At 39.5% G+C, this 18,717-nt stretch overlaps 3 protein-coding genes and 1 long non-coding RNA gene across 6 annotated transcripts; 3 read left to right on the top strand and 1 right to left on the bottom strand.

The window, feature by feature from the left end:
- Positions 1–4,791: 4,791 nt before the first annotated feature.
- LOC135428079 (uncharacterized) lies at positions 4,792–16,106 on the bottom strand. Of its 3 annotated transcripts, none has more exons than XM_064681884.1 (3): positions 15,923–16,106; positions 5,509–5,691; positions 4,792–5,448 (listed from the first exon to the last, which is right to left on the bottom strand). In XM_064681884.1, the coding sequence occupies exons 1-3, from the start codon at positions 15,939–15,941 to the stop codon at positions 4,958–4,960; spliced, it is 693 nt and encodes a 230-aa protein (XP_064537954.1). In that variant the 5' UTR covers positions 15,942–16,106; the 3' UTR covers positions 4,792–4,957. The 3 variants fall into 3 exon arrangements, with proteins under 3 accessions (XP_064537954.1, XP_064537952.1, XP_064537953.1); XM_064681882.1 differs by lacking the exon at positions 15,923–16,106 and adding an exon at positions 14,911–14,947; XM_064681883.1 differs by lacking the exon at positions 15,923–16,106 and adding an exon at positions 5,756–5,900.
- Positions 9,894–11,497, top strand: lectin-46Cb. Its single transcript, XM_064681888.1, has 2 exons — positions 9,894–10,077; positions 10,138–11,497. Exons 1-2 carry the CDS (start codon positions 9,940–9,942, stop codon positions 11,392–11,394), a joined length of 1,395 nt encoding a protein of 464 aa, XP_064537958.1. The 5' UTR covers positions 9,894–9,939; the 3' UTR covers positions 11,395–11,497.
- Positions 12,546–14,462, top strand: LOC135428083 (skin secretory protein xP2-like). The gene is made up of 2 exons (XM_064681887.1): positions 12,546–12,727; positions 12,798–14,462. The coding sequence occupies exons 1-2, from the start codon at positions 12,560–12,562 to the stop codon at positions 14,319–14,321; spliced, it is 1,692 nt and encodes a 563-aa protein (XP_064537957.1). The 5' UTR covers positions 12,546–12,559; the 3' UTR covers positions 14,322–14,462.
- Positions 16,107–17,149: 1,043 nt separating the features above from the next.
- Positions 17,150–18,009, top strand: LOC135428081 (uncharacterized). The gene is made up of 2 exons (XR_010436193.1): positions 17,150–17,398; positions 17,455–18,009. It is a non-coding gene; the product is annotated as an uncharacterized LOC135428081 (long non-coding RNA).
- Positions 18,010–18,717: the final 708 nt, after the last annotated feature.

Below are 18,717 nucleotides of genomic sequence, written 5' to 3'. Positions count from 1 at the left end.
TGATAATTTTAACTATTTAAATGATGGGCATATTTTTACGAAGCCATTTAGTTATTTCTTAAATTTAAATAAGTTCTCGTAATCCAACTTTCAAACTAAAATATATATTCGAATTCCCTTTTTATCCAGTTAGTTTAAATATCTTCAGATTGTATCTGAAATGTCTAGCACCTGCTTCAATTTTATGATAAACCAAGTGTTTTGCTGCACACACCTTGCCTGCGACAGCCCCCACCCATCCCTTGCCCCATAAACCCTGCCCCTTGGCAATTTCAAGAGCTGCATAAAATGCGTGCACAGTTGGCGCACGGGCTGCCTAAATGCAATTTCAATGCGCCCCCCCCCCCCCCCCCTTCCAACCACGAGCAGCCATCAGAACCCAAAGCAGTCTATGTAAATATATATAAATATATATATAAATATATATATGGAATATATATAGTGTGTATAAGTAAGTGTACATTGGCAACCGTGCGGCAGTAATAGCCAACGGAAGTAATTGAATTTTGTGCAAACGAGTTAAAGGACGATTGCCGGCGCAATCGCAGCGCTCAATTTATTTTGCAACATTGTTGTTGGCCAAACGGATTTAACGGCTAAGCGGGCTAACCAAAGCTGCTTAAAGCGCTGCTTTGATGTTCGGCCAGCAGCTCTGCCAGGTCCTCGGCCAGGTCCTTGAGCGGTAACTTGTCAAACGCTCCTCAGCCATAAATCGCCTGCTGCCCAATTGTCACGCTCAGTCAAGGAGCTGCTCAAGCGCCGCTAATTGCCCGCCAGGACACACACACACACGCACACACACACACACACACACTGACACACAGATACAGGTAAGCCATCCTGGCTATTGATGACACTATCACTATCTACACAATGCCCATTTGCTGCCTGTTTTCGTAAGCCGCTTTATGCCGCCTACTCCTACTCCCTCCAAACAGGTGGCCGCAACAACAATTTGGTGCTTTGGCCTGCCAGCAGCTCCACATATTAATGAGCTTCGGCTTTCACCGAACTCATAAATCAAGGCCAAACAAATCAAGCACAGACTTGCCCATAACAATGCTAATGTTAACGATAATTGCCGGTTAAATGTGTTTGTGTCTGACATTGAAATCGAACTTTAAATGCTTATGATTTTGACTGCGTTTTGAAAAACTATACAAATTTTCTTAAATTTCAAGAATTTTACAGATTTTCTTAAATTTCAAGAATTTTACAGATTTTCTTAAATTTCAAGAATTTTACAGATTTTCTTAAATTTCAAGAATTTTACAGATTTTCTTTAATAGAAATAGACATAAACATATAAAATAGAAATATAAATCTTCCTAATCTAATTAGTTAAGCATTGTCATTGGGCTTAAATTAATTAACTTGAAATTAAAATTAATTGTTAATTGATTAACTTGAAGTAATTGATATTTTATTTTGATTCGTGAGCTGGGCTTATGATCTTTTAGCCAAGATCGTTTTTAAAACAAAAATTGCATACTTTTGGGTTTGATTTATTTGTTTTTTTTTTCTTTCGAGCCAATGCTAAGAACTGCATCTTTAGTGAGAAGCCCTGCTTAAATTTCACTTATTTCCACCTTGCCACCTTATCCATATCAATTATAAATTCTTCTTCTTTAAAAGTGACCTACGTTAATGTAAAATTCAAAATTTTCAAATTCATAAGAAGTCCTTGTGAACATAACAACTTATTGAAAGTTATATTTTTCGATTTTCTTTAAGTATTTGTGCATTCCAACTTTATAAAAAGAGTAAATTAAGATGTTTACAAATCCAGAATTTCAACTCTGAGATATTCTTGGGTGGTTCCAGTGTTTATATGTATATATCTATAATCAGAGACTGATTTGTTTGCTTTACTATCTTAAAAAGAGCTTAATTTCAGCTTGCAAAAAACTAAACTGAAAATGTTTTAACTTGCTCGAGAAACGCATGTCTCGGGCACATTTCAATTCCAGTTTTAAATCTGAACAATACCTCAGCAATCACAATGGGCTTTAAGTACTGTGACACGTTCCAAATGAATTGGCCTGAAATCAAGCAGCAAAACTCCTTTTCCTGACACATGACTTTATTGCCCCTCTTGGACACGCGCCATTGGCTCGGAAAGTCTATCTCCATGTAGTCTCCATCTGGTTTTTTTTATATATATGTATTTCTCTAACTGCTGGTTTAGCTCTACACATGTCCATTGAGCTGACAATTACAACGCATGTTTTTTATTTCTTTTTATAGATACATTCCTCTTCTTTTTTTGTTTGCATACAGCTTGCAAGGCGCGTCAACGTCCATTGAGATCCTGGCTAATGGCAGCCGCGTGACAAAATGTTTTCTAAATTGGCCGAGGCCAGGCCCCGCGGCAATGGACCCAATCACGGGCGTCATTTAAAGTTCTGCCAAATGTAATCACATTCGGCTCTTACTCGTTATATAACGATAATAAACCCATTCTTAATTGCACACACATAACGCGTTTAAGTTTTTAGATTAACGTTAAGCCGCTGGCTAATTTTTGAGGTTAACTCGGCGCGTCATGAAGGTGTGTTCCGCTAACCAGAAACGCCAATTCGTAAATAGTTTTTAAAGGCGGAAATATGGAAATTCAACAAATAATTAATTTATTTTTAATATGTCAGCAATGTAAAAAATATTTTATAGTTGACGAATTTAACAAAAACTGAAAAGCTTCTTTTTGTAGTTTTCGATGAATTGTGGACTTAAATCTTCAGAGTTTGTCGCTTTGTTGAAGATTTAAAGCGTTAAACAGCAAAAAGTAGAAGCCAGCTTAAACGATAAGACCTAGAGAATTTAGTATAAAAATCCTTTAAGCAACATTCTACTAAAGACTTCTAACGTATGGATATTGAGCCAACTTACAATAACTTACAATATCAAATTTAATAAGCAGTATCACAAATTATCATAATGAAAGAACAAAAAAAAAAAACTCATTTCTAACATAATGAAGGGTCTGCTATTAAATTAAGAATGAGGTTTTTCCTTTTTTATTTTAATTATTGAAAGATATTAACGTATTTAGAAAGTCTAAGCCTATCTCTAAGCCTTGTCAGCAGCTCAAAGCGTTTTCCAACCCTAATTACTCAGCTTAAAGCAAACCATTTTTCCAACACTTAAAATTAACATTGCTTATTTCTGGAATAAATGCGTGTGTTTCTGGCCCCTTGTTGCCCTTATCCCATGGCAAGCCGTGTCGCGCTCATCGTGGCTCGCGACTAACATGACCCTAACGGCACTTGCACGCCATTTTGTATGCGGTCGCACGAGCTTTGAGCATGTTTAAACATGATTAATTCGTGTTGATAAACAGTTATTTTAATTAATCGCCAGGTGTCGTTCGCCGTCGAGGTGGCCGTCGCTTTAGGCTGCGTTTCGCGTGATTTTTGTGCCATACTTTTTATAATTTTGTTGGTCATCGCAGCTTAACAACATTTAAATTTAAATCAACTCTTTATTTGGCACTCTGCATGCGACAGCAGCTAACTAATTGCAATCACATTTAGTCGAGCTGCATAAATTCCAGTCGCTGGGCAAATGTCGAACACCATTTATCAAGCAAAGAAACGCTGGACCAGGGGCCGGGTACCAAGGACCAGGTAGAGGTAATCAAGAGCCAAGCGAACTTTATCTGAAATTAAAAATCGCTTTTACATAAATTTTGTCAGCACTTTGCCAATATGCGAATATCTATGTATGTGTGTGTGTGTATATGTATATAGGGTATGTATGTGAATGGCCTGGCCAATTGGACTGTAACTTTGAGTAGTGTGCGTCAATGGGCGAAAGTCAGTTGCAGGCAACAACAAAAAGTTGACCATAATTAAAAGCTGCTAACAACTTTCAGCACAGAATGTTAACATGTTTGAAAATGTTAGTTTCGGCCAAAGCCAGCAAATAAAAGCAAATAAAATGCCCAAAACACTAAATAAACTAAATAGATGCAGTTCTTTGTATAGATTTCACAGGGTTCAACTTTTGCAGCCTTTGTCTGAGTTGTTTAAACCTGAACTTAATTGGCCAAAGGCTATTTGGCCGGTATTGGATTATATTTTATTTTATTATTATGTTTATTTTATTAATTATTATTATTAATAACAAGCCTAAATTATTTGTCAATAATAGAACAATAGATTAATGTTAAAGTTCGCATTTCAATTAAAATTCCTATCAACTTTTAGTTTCAAAACAGTTTAGTTGTGTCACCCTGTTAAGCTGGCGCCATCTATGGCTCGTAACGGCAACATACGCTTTCTTAACATTTGCCTTAAGCACAGACACAAACCAGTGCTGTAAAGTGCACTTCGCCTTTTCTCTTGTATTAAACTTTAGACAACTACATAGATAAAAGATTTAAAACATATTAAAAAAAAAATGGTTTATTTTAAAAACAATTTTTTTAAATCCTAGACTTCCAAAAAAGAAATGCGAACCCATTTCAGCTACATAATAAAAACACATTCTTGTAATTTATTGTGCAAAAGTTAAAAGTACTTAATCATACATTTCTACATAAAACAGAATAGATACTTATTAAAAGCTCTTGTTTTATAATTATATATATATTTATATATATCAAATGCTTCAAAGTAACAAATTTTGTATAAAAACGAGTGAAAACTCAATATAAAATGTTCTTGTTAAGTGTGCACAAAATCGCATATCAAAAGCTGCTCTATATAAAATTAAAAAAAAAAACATACCATATAAGAAATGAAAAAGTACATATAGTATATATATATATATCTGGATAAATCTTTAGCGATCACATTACTGGCACTTGTTACGTTGAAGCAAATTTTCTTTCATTTTCGTTTTTGTTTTTTGTATTTTTTTTTAAAGCATTTTCATGGTTTATTACACACAGATATAATTATTTAGGTTTTTTTTTTTTTATGGGGGGGTTGGGTATATGGATCGGAGCAGGCATCTACTTGGGACCCAGATGCAGCTTGCCAAGGATCTGTGTGGCCTGCTGGCCAGCGGAATCCTGTGCATGAGTGGCCGCCTCATGTATGTTCTTCTCGAGTCCCTCGCGCTTCTGGTCCACATACTGATTGGCCTCGTGCAGCTTCTGGTCCACCGTCTGGCTGGTCTGTTTCATGGCGCCATCGATGGCGCCCTCGGCCTGCTTGAGCTTCTGATCGGCGACAGATTCGGCTGCCTTGACGCTCTTGTTGATCGCCTCATTGGCGGCCTTTTTGGTCTGATCGACGGCAGTGGCAGCGGCACGCTGCGAGGCCTCCGCCACGTTGGCGGCCACCTGCTTGGAGTTTTGCACGGCGGCGGTTGCCTGGCCGACAGTATGGTCCACAGCCTGTTTGGTTTGATTGACAGCGCCGGCGGCACGATTGACGCCCTGATCAATCACCTGGCCAGCCTTCTGGGCCTCGGCAGCGGCCAGAGCGGCAGCGTCCTTGGCTGAAAATGATGGCGCATTAAACGAATGTCCTGCTCCTAAATCTATCAAATTATATTTACCTGTGCTGGCAGCCAGTTGCTCGGCTTCGCTCTTGGTCTGCTGCACGGACTGTCCCACCTTCTTGGCCTGCTCCTCGGCTAGCTTCTGTGCCTCGACAGCCTTGTCGCTGGCCAACTTCTCGGCCTCGTCCTTCTTCTTGCCGAACAAGTTGGCGGTCTTGTCGCCAAAGCTCTTCAGAGAGGCTGTCGAAATAGCAAAACAAGAAAAAATGTTAATAACCAAATATTTAAACTCAACTTTCCTTACTTTTTTGCTGCTGACGGCTGGGATTCATTTTAGCTAAGGCTTTAAAATTCAACTAAATCCTCAACCGGTCACCGATCATAATTTATAGACTAAATTGTAATCAGTTGAGCTTTGCTTATCGATGAAAATTGTGAAAAGTGCTCAGACTTTGCTAATTGCCGAAACATAAACAAAATGCATGACCCGGCGTGAAATTTCATCGAGCATGAACTAATCAGATCGTAATTACATGCCATGCCGGATTTTCACTGTGATTAGATGCCAGGGGTGACAGTTGACACTCGGGCAGCTGCTGCGCAATTCGCGGCGTCTAATTTGGAGGCGACAACAACAAATTTAAAACGCTTCAAATACTACTACAATATAAAACAAAACACGTAAAGGTGATCTAACCTCGAGTGCACGACTAGCATATACCCTATGCATAAATGGCAAGCCATTAAAAACAAATTTGTTGTATATAATTTTTAAATATGGGATTTTGTGGGTGATCAACTTAGTCAACTTAGTCAACTTAGACTTTGGACCAGCTACATACCAAATTTCATAAGTGTAACGCTTTTAAACTCAGAGTTCTTTGAGGTTGGACCTGCATAATTGAATAATTAGGGCACATTCGTACTGCATTTGGCATATATCACAATTAAGAATCTTCATACTAATTTTTAGATACCCAGCTTGTTTAGATGCTGACTTCCCTGAGTTGGGGCAGAATAATTGCAAAATTTAAAATATACTCGGACCCTGTAAATAGATGCTCACCTACGGAATTTCATAGCGCCAGCTCGTGCAGTCTCTGAGTTCGATGAGGTCACGCAAATGAACAGACTTAGAAACTGGACTAAGAAACATGACTATAAAAGCTGATCCTATTGCTGACTAATATAAGTATATATACACACTGCTCTCTCTGATTGTTGCTATTATTTTGCTGCTAGCCATCATGTACAGGGTATACAGAAAATAATAATTATAATTTATAAGAAATTAAGAGCGTCGGCAGCACTGTCCCTGCTGAAAACTGCTCAGCTACTGCATTCCCATAAAATGACGTGTGCGTTCACTCAAATAGAAACATTGTGCCATTAAAAGCCGCAACGGCAATCCGCTCGATCCGGCAATTTTCGAGCTATAGCACTATTCTAAATGGCATACCAAAAGCATGTACTTGTGTGTGTGTGTGTGTTTATATGTTGCCTCTGTGCATATAAAGTAAACAATGCGCAAATATTTGAATAATTTACAGTATGTGATGTCATAATGGCAGCCCATGGTATTTTATTTTAATAGTTTTTCAGCTCTTATTCACGCTTTCTTGTTGTGCGGCTGTGAAAGCAAGTGTTTATATACGAAAACTAATGGCGTTTTCAAATTTAAAACCAACATAAAATAATAATAATACTGCAAACGCTACAAAAACTCAAATGCCTAAGGTTGCTTCCTTTCTTTTTTTGTCTACATAATTTACTTTTGCTAAAATTTTAATTAGCATTTTGATTAGCCCACGCGTCGATGTGTGCGAGAAAACTGGAAGAATTCTTTCGCAACGCAAAAAGTGATAATCGAAACCGGAATGTGTTAACAAATGATAAACGTACATATGTTAGGATAGCTTTGGAGAACAGACAGAGTTGCATTTGTATGGCTATTTCGAAAGATGTTTGCTATAAAACTCGAGACAGAGATGTCAAACAGTTGGGGATGGGCTAGAGAAATAATTAAGGCAGGAACAAAATTTATGACAGTGTTGGAAAGAAAGAAATATAAAAAGTATTGGAAAAGGCAAGAAAAACTTATGCATTATTTCAAATCCATATTGTATAGCTATAAATACATAAGATATTAATATTTCAGTGTAGGTTTTTTTTTAAACTTATCCCCAAGTAAAATATGAAATAAATTAATGCTCAGACAAGAAAAGACTTTTATATATATTCATAGGGAACTTATCTATGTTTTTAATAAGATAAAACTAGGAATAGAAATGAAATATAAATATAATAAAGAAAGTTCTAGCAAGCCCAAAATAAAGCAATTGTATTGTTTGGTAAACATCAAGAAGCTAATCTATATTTGAATTTCAAAACACAAGCCGATTTCACTCACAAATTCAAATTTGTAAATAAACAAAACAAATTTGCATTTAGCATGCACTTAAATAAAAATAGAATAGAAACCATGTGGCGAGCAGCTAGAAAGAAAACTTAGTCCCATTAAAATACCAAATACAATACTCATGCTCAAATATCAGACAGAATCAAGTGCCTTCTTACCATTTGCGTAATAGAACGACGCAGATTGTCAGATATGTATGCTCGCATGCTGTGGTCAATAATAAAACAAAAACGACAACAACAACGACAACAACAGCAAAAACATAAAGAAAAACCGGCTAGAATACCATAACATGGCCATAAAGTAACACAATAAGCCACAGTCCAGAGCAGAGTCGCAACGCTGAGAAACGCCGAGACTCACAGCTGTTGTTGATGTTGTTTTTCTACTACTTCTCACATAGTAGTCCCAGATAATGCGCAGAAGCGCTTAACACAAAAAAAAAAAATAAATAAATATAACAAAACAAAAACAAAACAAAAAAAAAATAAAATAAATAAAACCTGTACTCAAGACCAACTGAACTCAAGCGCAACAAACGGGTACGAGCCACAGATACAGATACATATACATATACAGATACATTTGTATCTATAGCTCCATATGTATGGGTTCTTTGTAGCTCTATGAGTAACCGCCAGTTCGGGTCACAAACTCACGTTCCACACACAGGTTTTCAAGACCCTAAAAACGCCGGTCCCAACACTCATTTGTAACTCATTGCCTATAGCTATGAATCGATGAACCGCTTTTCTGATGCTGCTCTGCTGATGATGATGTCATTGGCAACTAAATGTATCTATAGAGCGGGCACATGGCTGGCACTGAGAATCGTGCTGAGAGAAATTCGCACGCCCAGTAATTTGTTTAGCTTTAAGTTAACTCATTGTCGAAGGTCAATATCAGACTAACAACTTGGCAACGGGCCCAACTCTGTGTGTCCTGTAAAGGGCACAGCTGGAACCGCTGCATGATGTCATATGCGCCCGGAAAGGTAAATCAATAAATGTGTTTACAACTCCGACCAAGGGCAAGGCTTCAAATACACTCGGAATTAATGGGTGTTACTCAATCAAAAAACAAAAAATACTTCTATGTAAGTTAGGAGATCATGTCTTCAGATTGAATATACAGAGGGAAAGGTATTCTAATTCTAGATAGAAGATGTATTAAAAGTTGAGAAAAAAATGGTCGAAGTATTTGATATAAATAAAACTGAATTCTTTTCAATCTTAGCTAAGCCTTAATAGAGTTTGGTATACATGATTTATTGTGTAAATATAATATATATTATAAATAGAGCTAGAAAGTCATTAGAAAGAAGAAGTAAATATTCTGTAAGTGTTGAGCAACACACGATTTTCATTATACAAAATTTAATCAATTTTGTGATTGGTTACAAATGTAGGAAATATTACTGTGTTTCATGCACATTTTCTTGTAATTTCTTCAATGATTCAATATTCTTAAAAACTATTTTCCAAATGTAGAAATATGTTCTCTATAGAAATGATGTTCTCAAAATAAAAAACTATTTATTAAAACTATATAATATTTTTTTTACAAGTGAACAAAGTTTACTTAAATTAAAATAAAAGTATTATTTATATAAAACCTGAAAAACTCTTTTGCTACAATTTACATAAACTAAATAAGATTCGATTTGTAAAAACTACTTTTAAGAAAACCTCTGGAATTCATGTAAATTATGTCTAGAATGAGTTGATAGCCCTATTTTCTTTGGTGTAGCTATTCATGTGTTCAATTAAATGCGTAACCCCAAACCTGACCCACAAACCTAGCCGAGCGATTCCGGGCTGAGTGTCCAAATTGGATGACAGCAGCGTCTCAAGTTTTTCTCGCAAGGTCTTCCGGAATGCCCGCCCAAGTCAAGCTGACGACAGCTAATTGAATTAGTTGACCACTGTCGGGTGGAACTAGTGATAAAGGCATGCGATGATCATTGATTGCGAGCCATGGCAAATGGAATTGGGATTGCACGGTAGGGGAGGATATAAGTACAGGAGGGAACGGCGCTAGAGCACACAATGGTGCATTGGTAAGGAGAGATGAAGCATATCATAATTGCGATCATTGCCGTGCTGAGTGTCCTGCACAGGGATCAGCTGCTGGCCACGGCCAAGGGCTGTCCGCGTCGCTATCTGAGGCGCATCAATGGCAAGTGCTACTATTTCTCAGTGAAAAAGGTAAGCGTATCCTGCCGTGCAGAATCCCCTGCTCATCGTTGCCCTGCTCACTAATCGCAGATGAACTGGTTTGGTGCTCTCAACAATTGCCTGCGCAAGGGCCTCACGCTGGCCGATTTGAGCGATGCACGAGATTTTTATGGCGCCGTCGAGTTTCTCAGCTCCAAGGGCAACACGGAGGACTTTTGGTTTGGCGCCAATGATCTGCAAACGGAGGGACGCTTTCAGTATATCAGCAATGGCCGCCTGGTGCGATACTATAGCAACTATAGCATTGTGGAGCCGGCAGAGCATTCGGAGTGCGATGATTGCCTGGAGGTGCGTATACGCAACAACTTGACTGTTGTTGCCGATGACAATTGCCTGGAACGGCAGTATTTCATCTGCTCGGAGCGGTACTGTGATGTGGCCGTCAGTAAGCCTCGTCATCACAGTCACGAGCATTTGCATCACTTCCATCACGACATCGGCGAGGCTAGCGACGCGGAGGGCGAAATGGAATTAAATAATGCATCGCCAGAGAATATTGAGGAGCAGCAGGCCGATAAAAACGAATCAGAGGAGGCAGCCAATCCGGAAACACCGGTGAATAACGGTGATGAAGGAGAAATGACTACTGAGAGAGGGGAGGACACAACACCAACAGCTGAGGAAGGAGAAACGCCAGCTGCAGGGGGAGACGACGCAGCCCCACCAGCTGAAGGAGGAGAAACGCCAGCTGAAGGAGGAGAAACGCCAGCTGAAGGAGCAGAGGGAGCAGCACCACCAGCTGAAGAAGGAGAAACGCCAGCTGAAGGAGCAGAGGGAGCAGCTCCGCCAGCTGAAGGAGGAGAAGCAGCACCTGCCGAGGGTGCAGCTCCGCCAGCTGAAGGAGGAGAAGCAGCACCTGCCGAGGGTGCAGCTCCGCCTGCTGAAGGAGGAGAAGCAGCACCTGCCGAGGGTGCAGCTCCACCAGCTGAGGGAGGAGAAGCAGCACCCGCCGAGGGTGCAGCTCCACCAGCTGAAGGTGGAGAAGCGCCAGCTGAAGCCGCAGCAGCACCCGCTGAGGGAGGAGAAGCAGCACCTGCCGAGGGTGCATCTCCGCCAGCTGAAGGAGGAGAAGCAACACCTGCCGAGGGTGCAGCTCCGCCAGCTGAGGGAGGAGAAGCAGCACCTGCCGAGGGTGAGGCTCCACCAGCTGAGGGAGGAGAAGCAGCACCTGCCGAGGGTGAAGCTCCACCAGCTGAAGGTGGAGAAGCGCCAGCTGAAGCCGCAGCTCCACCAGCTGAGGGAGGAGAAGCAGCACCTGCCGAGGGTGAGGCTCCACCAGCCAAATAGACAGCATCGGCATAGGAACTGATCAAGTAGACGCATTCGAAAGAAACAAGTTTTACGTGTAAAAAAAATAATAAACCAAATAAATACAATAAGCAAATAAAAATCTGGGAATGGGGCCAAAGGTATTACTGAGATTAACAGTTCCGATTCCGGCACAACTAAGGACTCTTAGTTAAAAACAGTTATCGTCGATACGAAACACAGACTCTGCTAAGACGTAAGCACATGGAATGCTTTCATAGGTATTCCAGACATTTCGAAAGAAATTTCTCAACTCTTAACTTCGTTATGTACAGAGATGCCAAATCAAAGAGGTGGTAATCAGTCAAATAAGTCGAAGATCCCATAGAAAGACAATAAATGTTAACTGCAACAAGACAACGGACTATCTAGAGTAGACTATACCCTATAATATTGTGAAAGGTGACAGCTACATTGAGTTGGCAGACCTTACAATGCACAACATGAAATTCTTCTCAAGTTGCAATAGAAAGACAAAGACTTAGTTTGCAGCAAGTCTCCATTGGAAAATATAATTTTTATTATATATCTAAAAGTCTTAGCTAGAATATTTCGCTTATTATTACAATATATTTATAATAATATAAATATAATATAACAAACTAACGCTCTGGCAGCATAATAGGGCTGCCAGATCATTAAAATTCCCGTTCTAAAATTACTTCCAAGCTGTAGTAAAAGGAATTCGAAACTAAGCTGTAACATGTCCCTGTAGAATCAAAACTTATGTCTGCCAGATCCAAAGGGAGTGCATCTTTGTGAAACGAAGAAACATTTGGAGATCTTAGCTGGATAAAGTCCCTTTAAGAACCCAAATATTGAATAGGCTGGTCAATTCCTAAAATTGTCTGACCTTCGAAGTGCACATCTGTAGGTTTCAGGTAAAACTGTCTACGCTTGAACATTTTATTGGAGTATTATTTTACCGACCCACCAAACCGTTAAGATGCTTGACTTGAGGGCAACTAATTTAAATTAATTGATTTGTTCAACGCTGGGCAATCGAACCACTAAAAAATTGCATATATTTATGTCTAGATAGTATAATGGGCATATGTAATGATGGTTGTCACGCCCCCAAGAGTGTATATATAGAAGAAACTGGCAAATTGTGCACAGTTTGTGCAGCGAGGCGCCTGCAGCCATGAGGTTACTAGAAATTGTGATATTGACCTTTATCATAGTATATCCAGATGATGTGCTCTCAGCGAGGGCTGCCAAAGCTAAGAAGAAACCAGATATTAATGGTCCCTGCGGCAAGCGGTATTTGCGTCAGATTAACGGTAAATGCTATTATTTTGCAGGCAAAAAGGTTTGTACTCGGAAATACTTGAACCCAACGACGGTTCAGTTGAGTTAAATGGTTGAATTGTACATTTCAGATGAACTGGTTCGGGGCACAGAACAATTGTCTGCGCAAGAACCTCAATCTTGCCGATCTGGGCACAAGGGAGGAATACGATGGCATCGTGAATTACCTGAGAGCGCGCGGCAACATGGAGGACTATTGGTTCGGTGGCAATGACCTGCAGACGGAGGGTCGTTTCACCTACATTAGCACTGGTCGACCGGTACGCTATTTCGGTGGTCTCAAAGGCATTGAGGCCACGTTTCGCGCCAATTTGGATGATTGCCTGGAGGTCAGACTGAGGCAGAATTCCACCGGCATTACCGATGACAATTGCCAGGAGAAACAGTATTTTGTATGCCAGAAGAATGCTGTTAAATGTGCTCAGCCAGTGGAAGGTGGAGCAAACGATACGCATCATAGTCACGAGCATTTGCATCACTTCCATCATGATGCAAAAGGCAAGGAAGACAAGGATGGCTCGGAAAATAAAGAAAATGAGCAGAACGATGTGGAAAGCGATTCGCGGCCGGCTGATAATTCGAATTCAACGGAAGTTAAGGAACTACCAACCGAAGCATCGGGTGAAAATACATCAGCAAATGAGGAGACACCCTTGGAAGGGCAGGAAGAGACTCCAATGGCAGAGGACACCTTAAGCTCAACATTTGCTACACCACATGGTGGTGGGGAAGGAGCGTTATCAGCTCCAGAGGAAACAGCATCAGAAAATGGAACGGAAACTCCTGAACCGGATGCAGCTGGAGAGGAAACTCCAGAGCCACCTGCAGAAGGAGCAGAAACTCCAGAACCACCTGCAGAGGGAGCAGAAACTCCAGCGCCACCTGCAGAAGGCGCAGAAGCTGCAGCGCCACCTGCAGAAGGCGCAGAAGCTGCAGCGCCACCTGCAGAAGGCGCAGAAGGCGCAGCGGCGCCTGAAGAAGGCGCAGAAGCTGCAGCGGCGCCTGCAGAAGGCGCAGAAGCTGCAGCACCACCTGCAGAAGGCGCAGAAGCTGCAGCGCCACCTGCAGAAGGCGCAGAAGCTGCAGCGCCACCTGCAGAAGGCGCAGAAGCTGAAGCGGCGCCTGCAGAAGGCGCAGAAGCTGCAGCGGCGCCTGCAGAAGGCGCAGAAGCTGCAGCGGCGCCTGCAGAAGGGGCAGAAGCTGCACCTGTTGAAGGCGCACCTGTTGAAGGCGCAGGAGCAGAGGCAGCACCACCTGGCAGCGGAGAAGCGGCAGCAGCAGAAAATCCACCTGACGATCTAGCAGAGACTCCAGCACCAGACAATCCCGAAAGTCCAGCCGGCCGTGCTCCCAAAACAAAATCTGTAGAACCAATAAAGCCAACTGAAGTTCTAGCAGAGACACCAGGACCAGACAATCCCGCAGTTCCAGCCGGACGTGCACCTGAAACAACAGCTGTAGAAATAATAAAAACAACTACCACGAGCTTAGAAGCGGATGAAGCTCACGGCAAAACTGATTTGACAGCGAAGAACCTGGGTGGAGAGCCAGTTTTGCCAGTGCCAGCGCCTGACGAGACAAAGCCGGCTAATTGATGGCATATCAGCGACACCTGTAATCGGCGCTCAACAAGCACCTGAAATAACCCCAAATCCAAATGCGTTTGTAAAAATCGAATTTCCAATGCACAAATAAAACGCCAGAGATCTCGCCTGGCCTCTATATAAATAAGTCAATTTTATAATGTCCAATTTCTATGGTTAGGGGGATGGGGCGTTGGGTGCTGGAGATGGGGTTCGGGCATAAGGAAATGTTCTGTCTACTGAGCTACTGATAATGTGAATGCATGCTATTTATAGTGTAAAAAAATCGACACTCAGAAAAAGATTAGGGCTTTTGACTCAAAGAGAATATTTTCACAAAAAAAAATTTTATATATGTTGTAAAATATTCTCTTTTTTTTTTAATTCCAATTTATTCGAATAATATTGTTTAATCAATATGAAAACGGTCATCAATTTAAAAGAAAATTATAATCCCAATTTAAATCGAAATTTAATTTGTATTTTGCTTTTTCTATTGTGCACAATTTTTTGTTGAGTGTTACTTTGATAATTGTTTAAATTTCTACTAGATTTGCAAAATATATATAGTTTATTTAGATAGACAACGGATTTTACTTACATTTGGAAGCATCTGTTTGCATTAAGTGGAAACAGAGAATTATAATTAAAGTATATTTCATCATAGTCTAAAGAAATTACTACGAAATACTTTGTGCCAATTGCATCAGTTGTTTTCGATTCATCCCAAAAGCAGGAAAACGAGAAAACTGACAGTGAAGAATTTTTCAGTTAACGGAAATAGAGTCATTTATTTTTGGGGCGGTGTGCGTGCGTGTGTGTGTGTGTACGAGTGTGGGTACATTGTACACACTCTAAAATACATCAACGAACGAATATAAATTTTAAAATTTTTAAACAAAAAGAACAAAAATATTCGCTCAATATGACAAAAAAAAGAAAATAAATATATATATACATATATAATAGTATCAAATATGTATAGATTTTATATATATATTTATGCACACACGCCAATATAATTATACATATATATATAATATATATATGTATCCCATCGTTTTGGGTGTGGGTTGTGCCAGCGAGAAGAACAACTTATAGTTCAGAGACGTGTCTGTATGTATATAGTATATACAGAGGCGAATACTGCGCCATAATTGGCTTACGCTGACGTATCATCATCGTCATCGTCATCATCATCATCATCATTATCATGATCATCAACAAGCTTTATAAGTAATCGTAACTGTAGCAGACAATTAGTTTTGTCTGCTTATTCCGACTACTCAACTCCTTTTTCTCATTTCTCATTTCTCTTTTTTTTTATTTAGCTTGTGACGATGATGTAATTCTATTATAGTCCTGCAATGCGGTCATAGGTTGTACGAACCCAACAGCAAGGTCTCACACTTCATTTATTTTTCTAATTTTTTTTTTTCTATTATTTATTTCGATTTTTGTTGCTGTTCGAAATGTCATGCCACATACCACATGCCACACGCTGCATATTTAATTGGACAATACAATACATGGAAATGTCTCTTAATTTTCTAATTCAAAAACTTTCACAACAGCTTGAACTGCGTTTTGCTTTTTTTGTACTTGTTTTTTACCTGTCAACGAGCTGAACATGTTGAAAAATTTGCTTTTGTTTTGTTTTGTTTTTTACTAGAATTTGGAACTGTTAACGTTCAATTTGCAATTTAAATTTGAATTTGAATTAAGAGTCTGCTTTGGTTTTATTTGTAGTCGGGTAATTTTGTACGTAGCGCGTTTATTTTTAAAACGTTCCGACTGCGTCGACGGCACAAAAACGAATAAAGTCCAAACGAAAGTATCTTGTTGGAAATGTTGTTGTTCGCGATTGTTGTTGTTGTTGTTGTTATTTAGCTACTGATTCTTGTGGAACCTGTTAACTGCACTCATTCCGCTGTGCTACGTTCGCATGTAGATGCTATCAGTGTTGCCACATGCGCTGAATTTGTTGATATATTGTGAACTCGCGATGGCTGTTAAGCTGCTAAGCGCTGCCAGATAAGAATTAACAGAAATGTTATAAAGCAGTTAACAGTTTTCTGTTAGCGAATCTTAAACTTTTAAGTTAGCTCAGGTTTACAGTCTCAACATGCTTAAGAGCAGCTAACATTTTTGTGTTAACAGACTTTCAAATTACTTAAATTAAATATATTACTGTGAACTGTGAACAAAAAGCGTAACGAATACGTTGTATTGCTTAAGTTGTATATTGCTGTAGTATTCGAATTCGGGACGCAGTGTAAGCCACATTCAACATGAAACTGCAGCTCATAAACGGCATTTGCATTTTAGTTTATCTTGTAAATATTTATCAAATCGAAAGCTTAGGCAATTGCTACTATTTTAGTGATGACAGGGTGGGTACACCTTATAAATGATTATAATTTTTATTTCCATGAAAGAATATCAACTTCCAGTTAAGTTGGCCTCACGCATTAAAGGCTTGTCAAAGCCAAAACCTATGCCTGGCCAGCTTCGACAGTGCAGAGGCCTTTTACCATTTGGGAAACCAACCTGATGAACTAAAGCTTGACTATTGGTTTGGCTTAAATGGACGTGAGAAGAATACATTCAAGTACATCGCCACATATGAGTTAATCAAGTACTTGCCACCTAGTACCGAGTTGATGATAAATTCACCCTGCGCCTTCGTAAAACTACTCAACAACAACCAATACACTATCCGGTCGGATGATTGCTTTTTGAGAAAAAAATACGTTTGCTTCGATTCAGCCAGATGTAAGGGCAAAATTGTTAACAAGGATGACGGTTATCTTACGGAAGTTAGTTGTAAAAATTAAACGCAAAATAAATAAATATTGTATATGCCACGGACCCTATCAAATTCATTTTGAACAAAATTTAATTTGATTTGCCGCCGTTTATATAATCTTTTGGTCGTAGTTACTATAAAATAAAACCAAATTTTCTCGGTCGAAACATAACGTACTCCAAACACCATGAAACTACAGCTGTTGGCATTATTATTGTATTTGAGCCATATGTGCGAGGGGCAAACAGCAGGATCCTGTCACTATTTCAGCGAGACAAAGGTATAGCCTAGAGTCCAATCCATTATTTATCTAATTGTGAAATTTTGACCATGCAGATGGATTGGTTTGAAGCATTATTCACATGCCAACGAAAGCAAATGTGTTTGGCAAACATAAAAACACAGCGTACGTTTGAGGAATTTGAAAAGAAACTATTAGGAAATTTTCGGGATGAGTTTTGGTTTGGTCTAAATGGATATGAGAAGTATACATTCAAATATGCTGCAGATGGCGCACCGCTTGGCTATATGCCACCAGAAGCGATGATTCATTTAGATAAGCCCTGTGCTTTCGTCAAACCCCTTGGTAAAACACATTTCACCTTTGAAACGGGCAATTGTGGACGACCCAGACGATTCGTGTGCTCCGCAGCACGCAAATGCAACGGCAAGGATACAAATAGCACATTTTCGCCATCCCTTACGGCCGAACTGCCATGTGAAATCACAAGAGACATCTTAGGAAAGCTTGGTATAAAGCCCACAGGCACAGAGGATTATTGAATAGAAAAAGCTCATCAAAATTTACCTATCATTGAGCTAAGCAAAATGATTACAAACTTTAAATTGCTGTGAAACTTTAAATTCAATTTCACGAACTTGCGAGTTTAAGTCGAAATGCCTTGACTTCATTTTTGTGTTAATGGTGGAAATATATTTTACAGGCGGTAACAAACAAATGGCGACACGTTAAATAACAGAAAAGCGCATAACTATGCGTAAATCGCCTAAGATTGGCATTTTTATTATACCCTTGCAGAGGGTATTATGATTTTGTCGTGAAATGTGTAACGCATAGAAGGAGACATCTCCAGCCCCTTAAAGTATATATATTCTTGATCAGTATCAACAGCCGAGTTGATATAGCCATGTCCGTCTGTCCGTCTGTCTGTTTCTATGCGAACTAGTCTCTCAGTTTTAAAGCTATCTTTATGAAACTTTGCAAAATTCCCTCTTTCTGTTGCACGCAGTTCATATGTCAAAACCAGCTGGATCGGACCACTATATCATATAGCTGCCATAGGAACGATCGGTCGAAAAGTAGGTTCTTGTATGAAAAACATTTTTGTTTATTAAGTTATCTTGACTAAACTCGGTATTTATTAGTTTTACTACGCTCCCCATATATATGCAAAATCCTATTAAGATCGGACAAATATATCATATAGCTGCGATAGGAACGATCGGTCGAAAATTAAGTCTTTGTATGGAAAATTTTTATGTGTTTCAAGATATCTTGACCAAACTCGGAATTTATTAGTTTTACTACGCTCCCCATATATATGCAAAATCCTATTAAGATCGGACAAATATATCATA

This window comes from Drosophila montana, unplaced genomic scaffold (assembly GCF_035044405.1).
Source record: "Drosophila montana isolate Dmon_TW-CO22-7 unplaced genomic scaffold, ASM3504440v1 contig_2438_1, whole genome shotgun sequence".
Taxonomy (NCBI): domain Eukaryota; kingdom Metazoa; phylum Arthropoda; class Insecta; order Diptera; family Drosophilidae; genus Drosophila; species Drosophila montana.
Note: the sequence above shows the minus strand (reverse complement) of the source record. Positions and strands in the feature narration are given on the sequence as shown.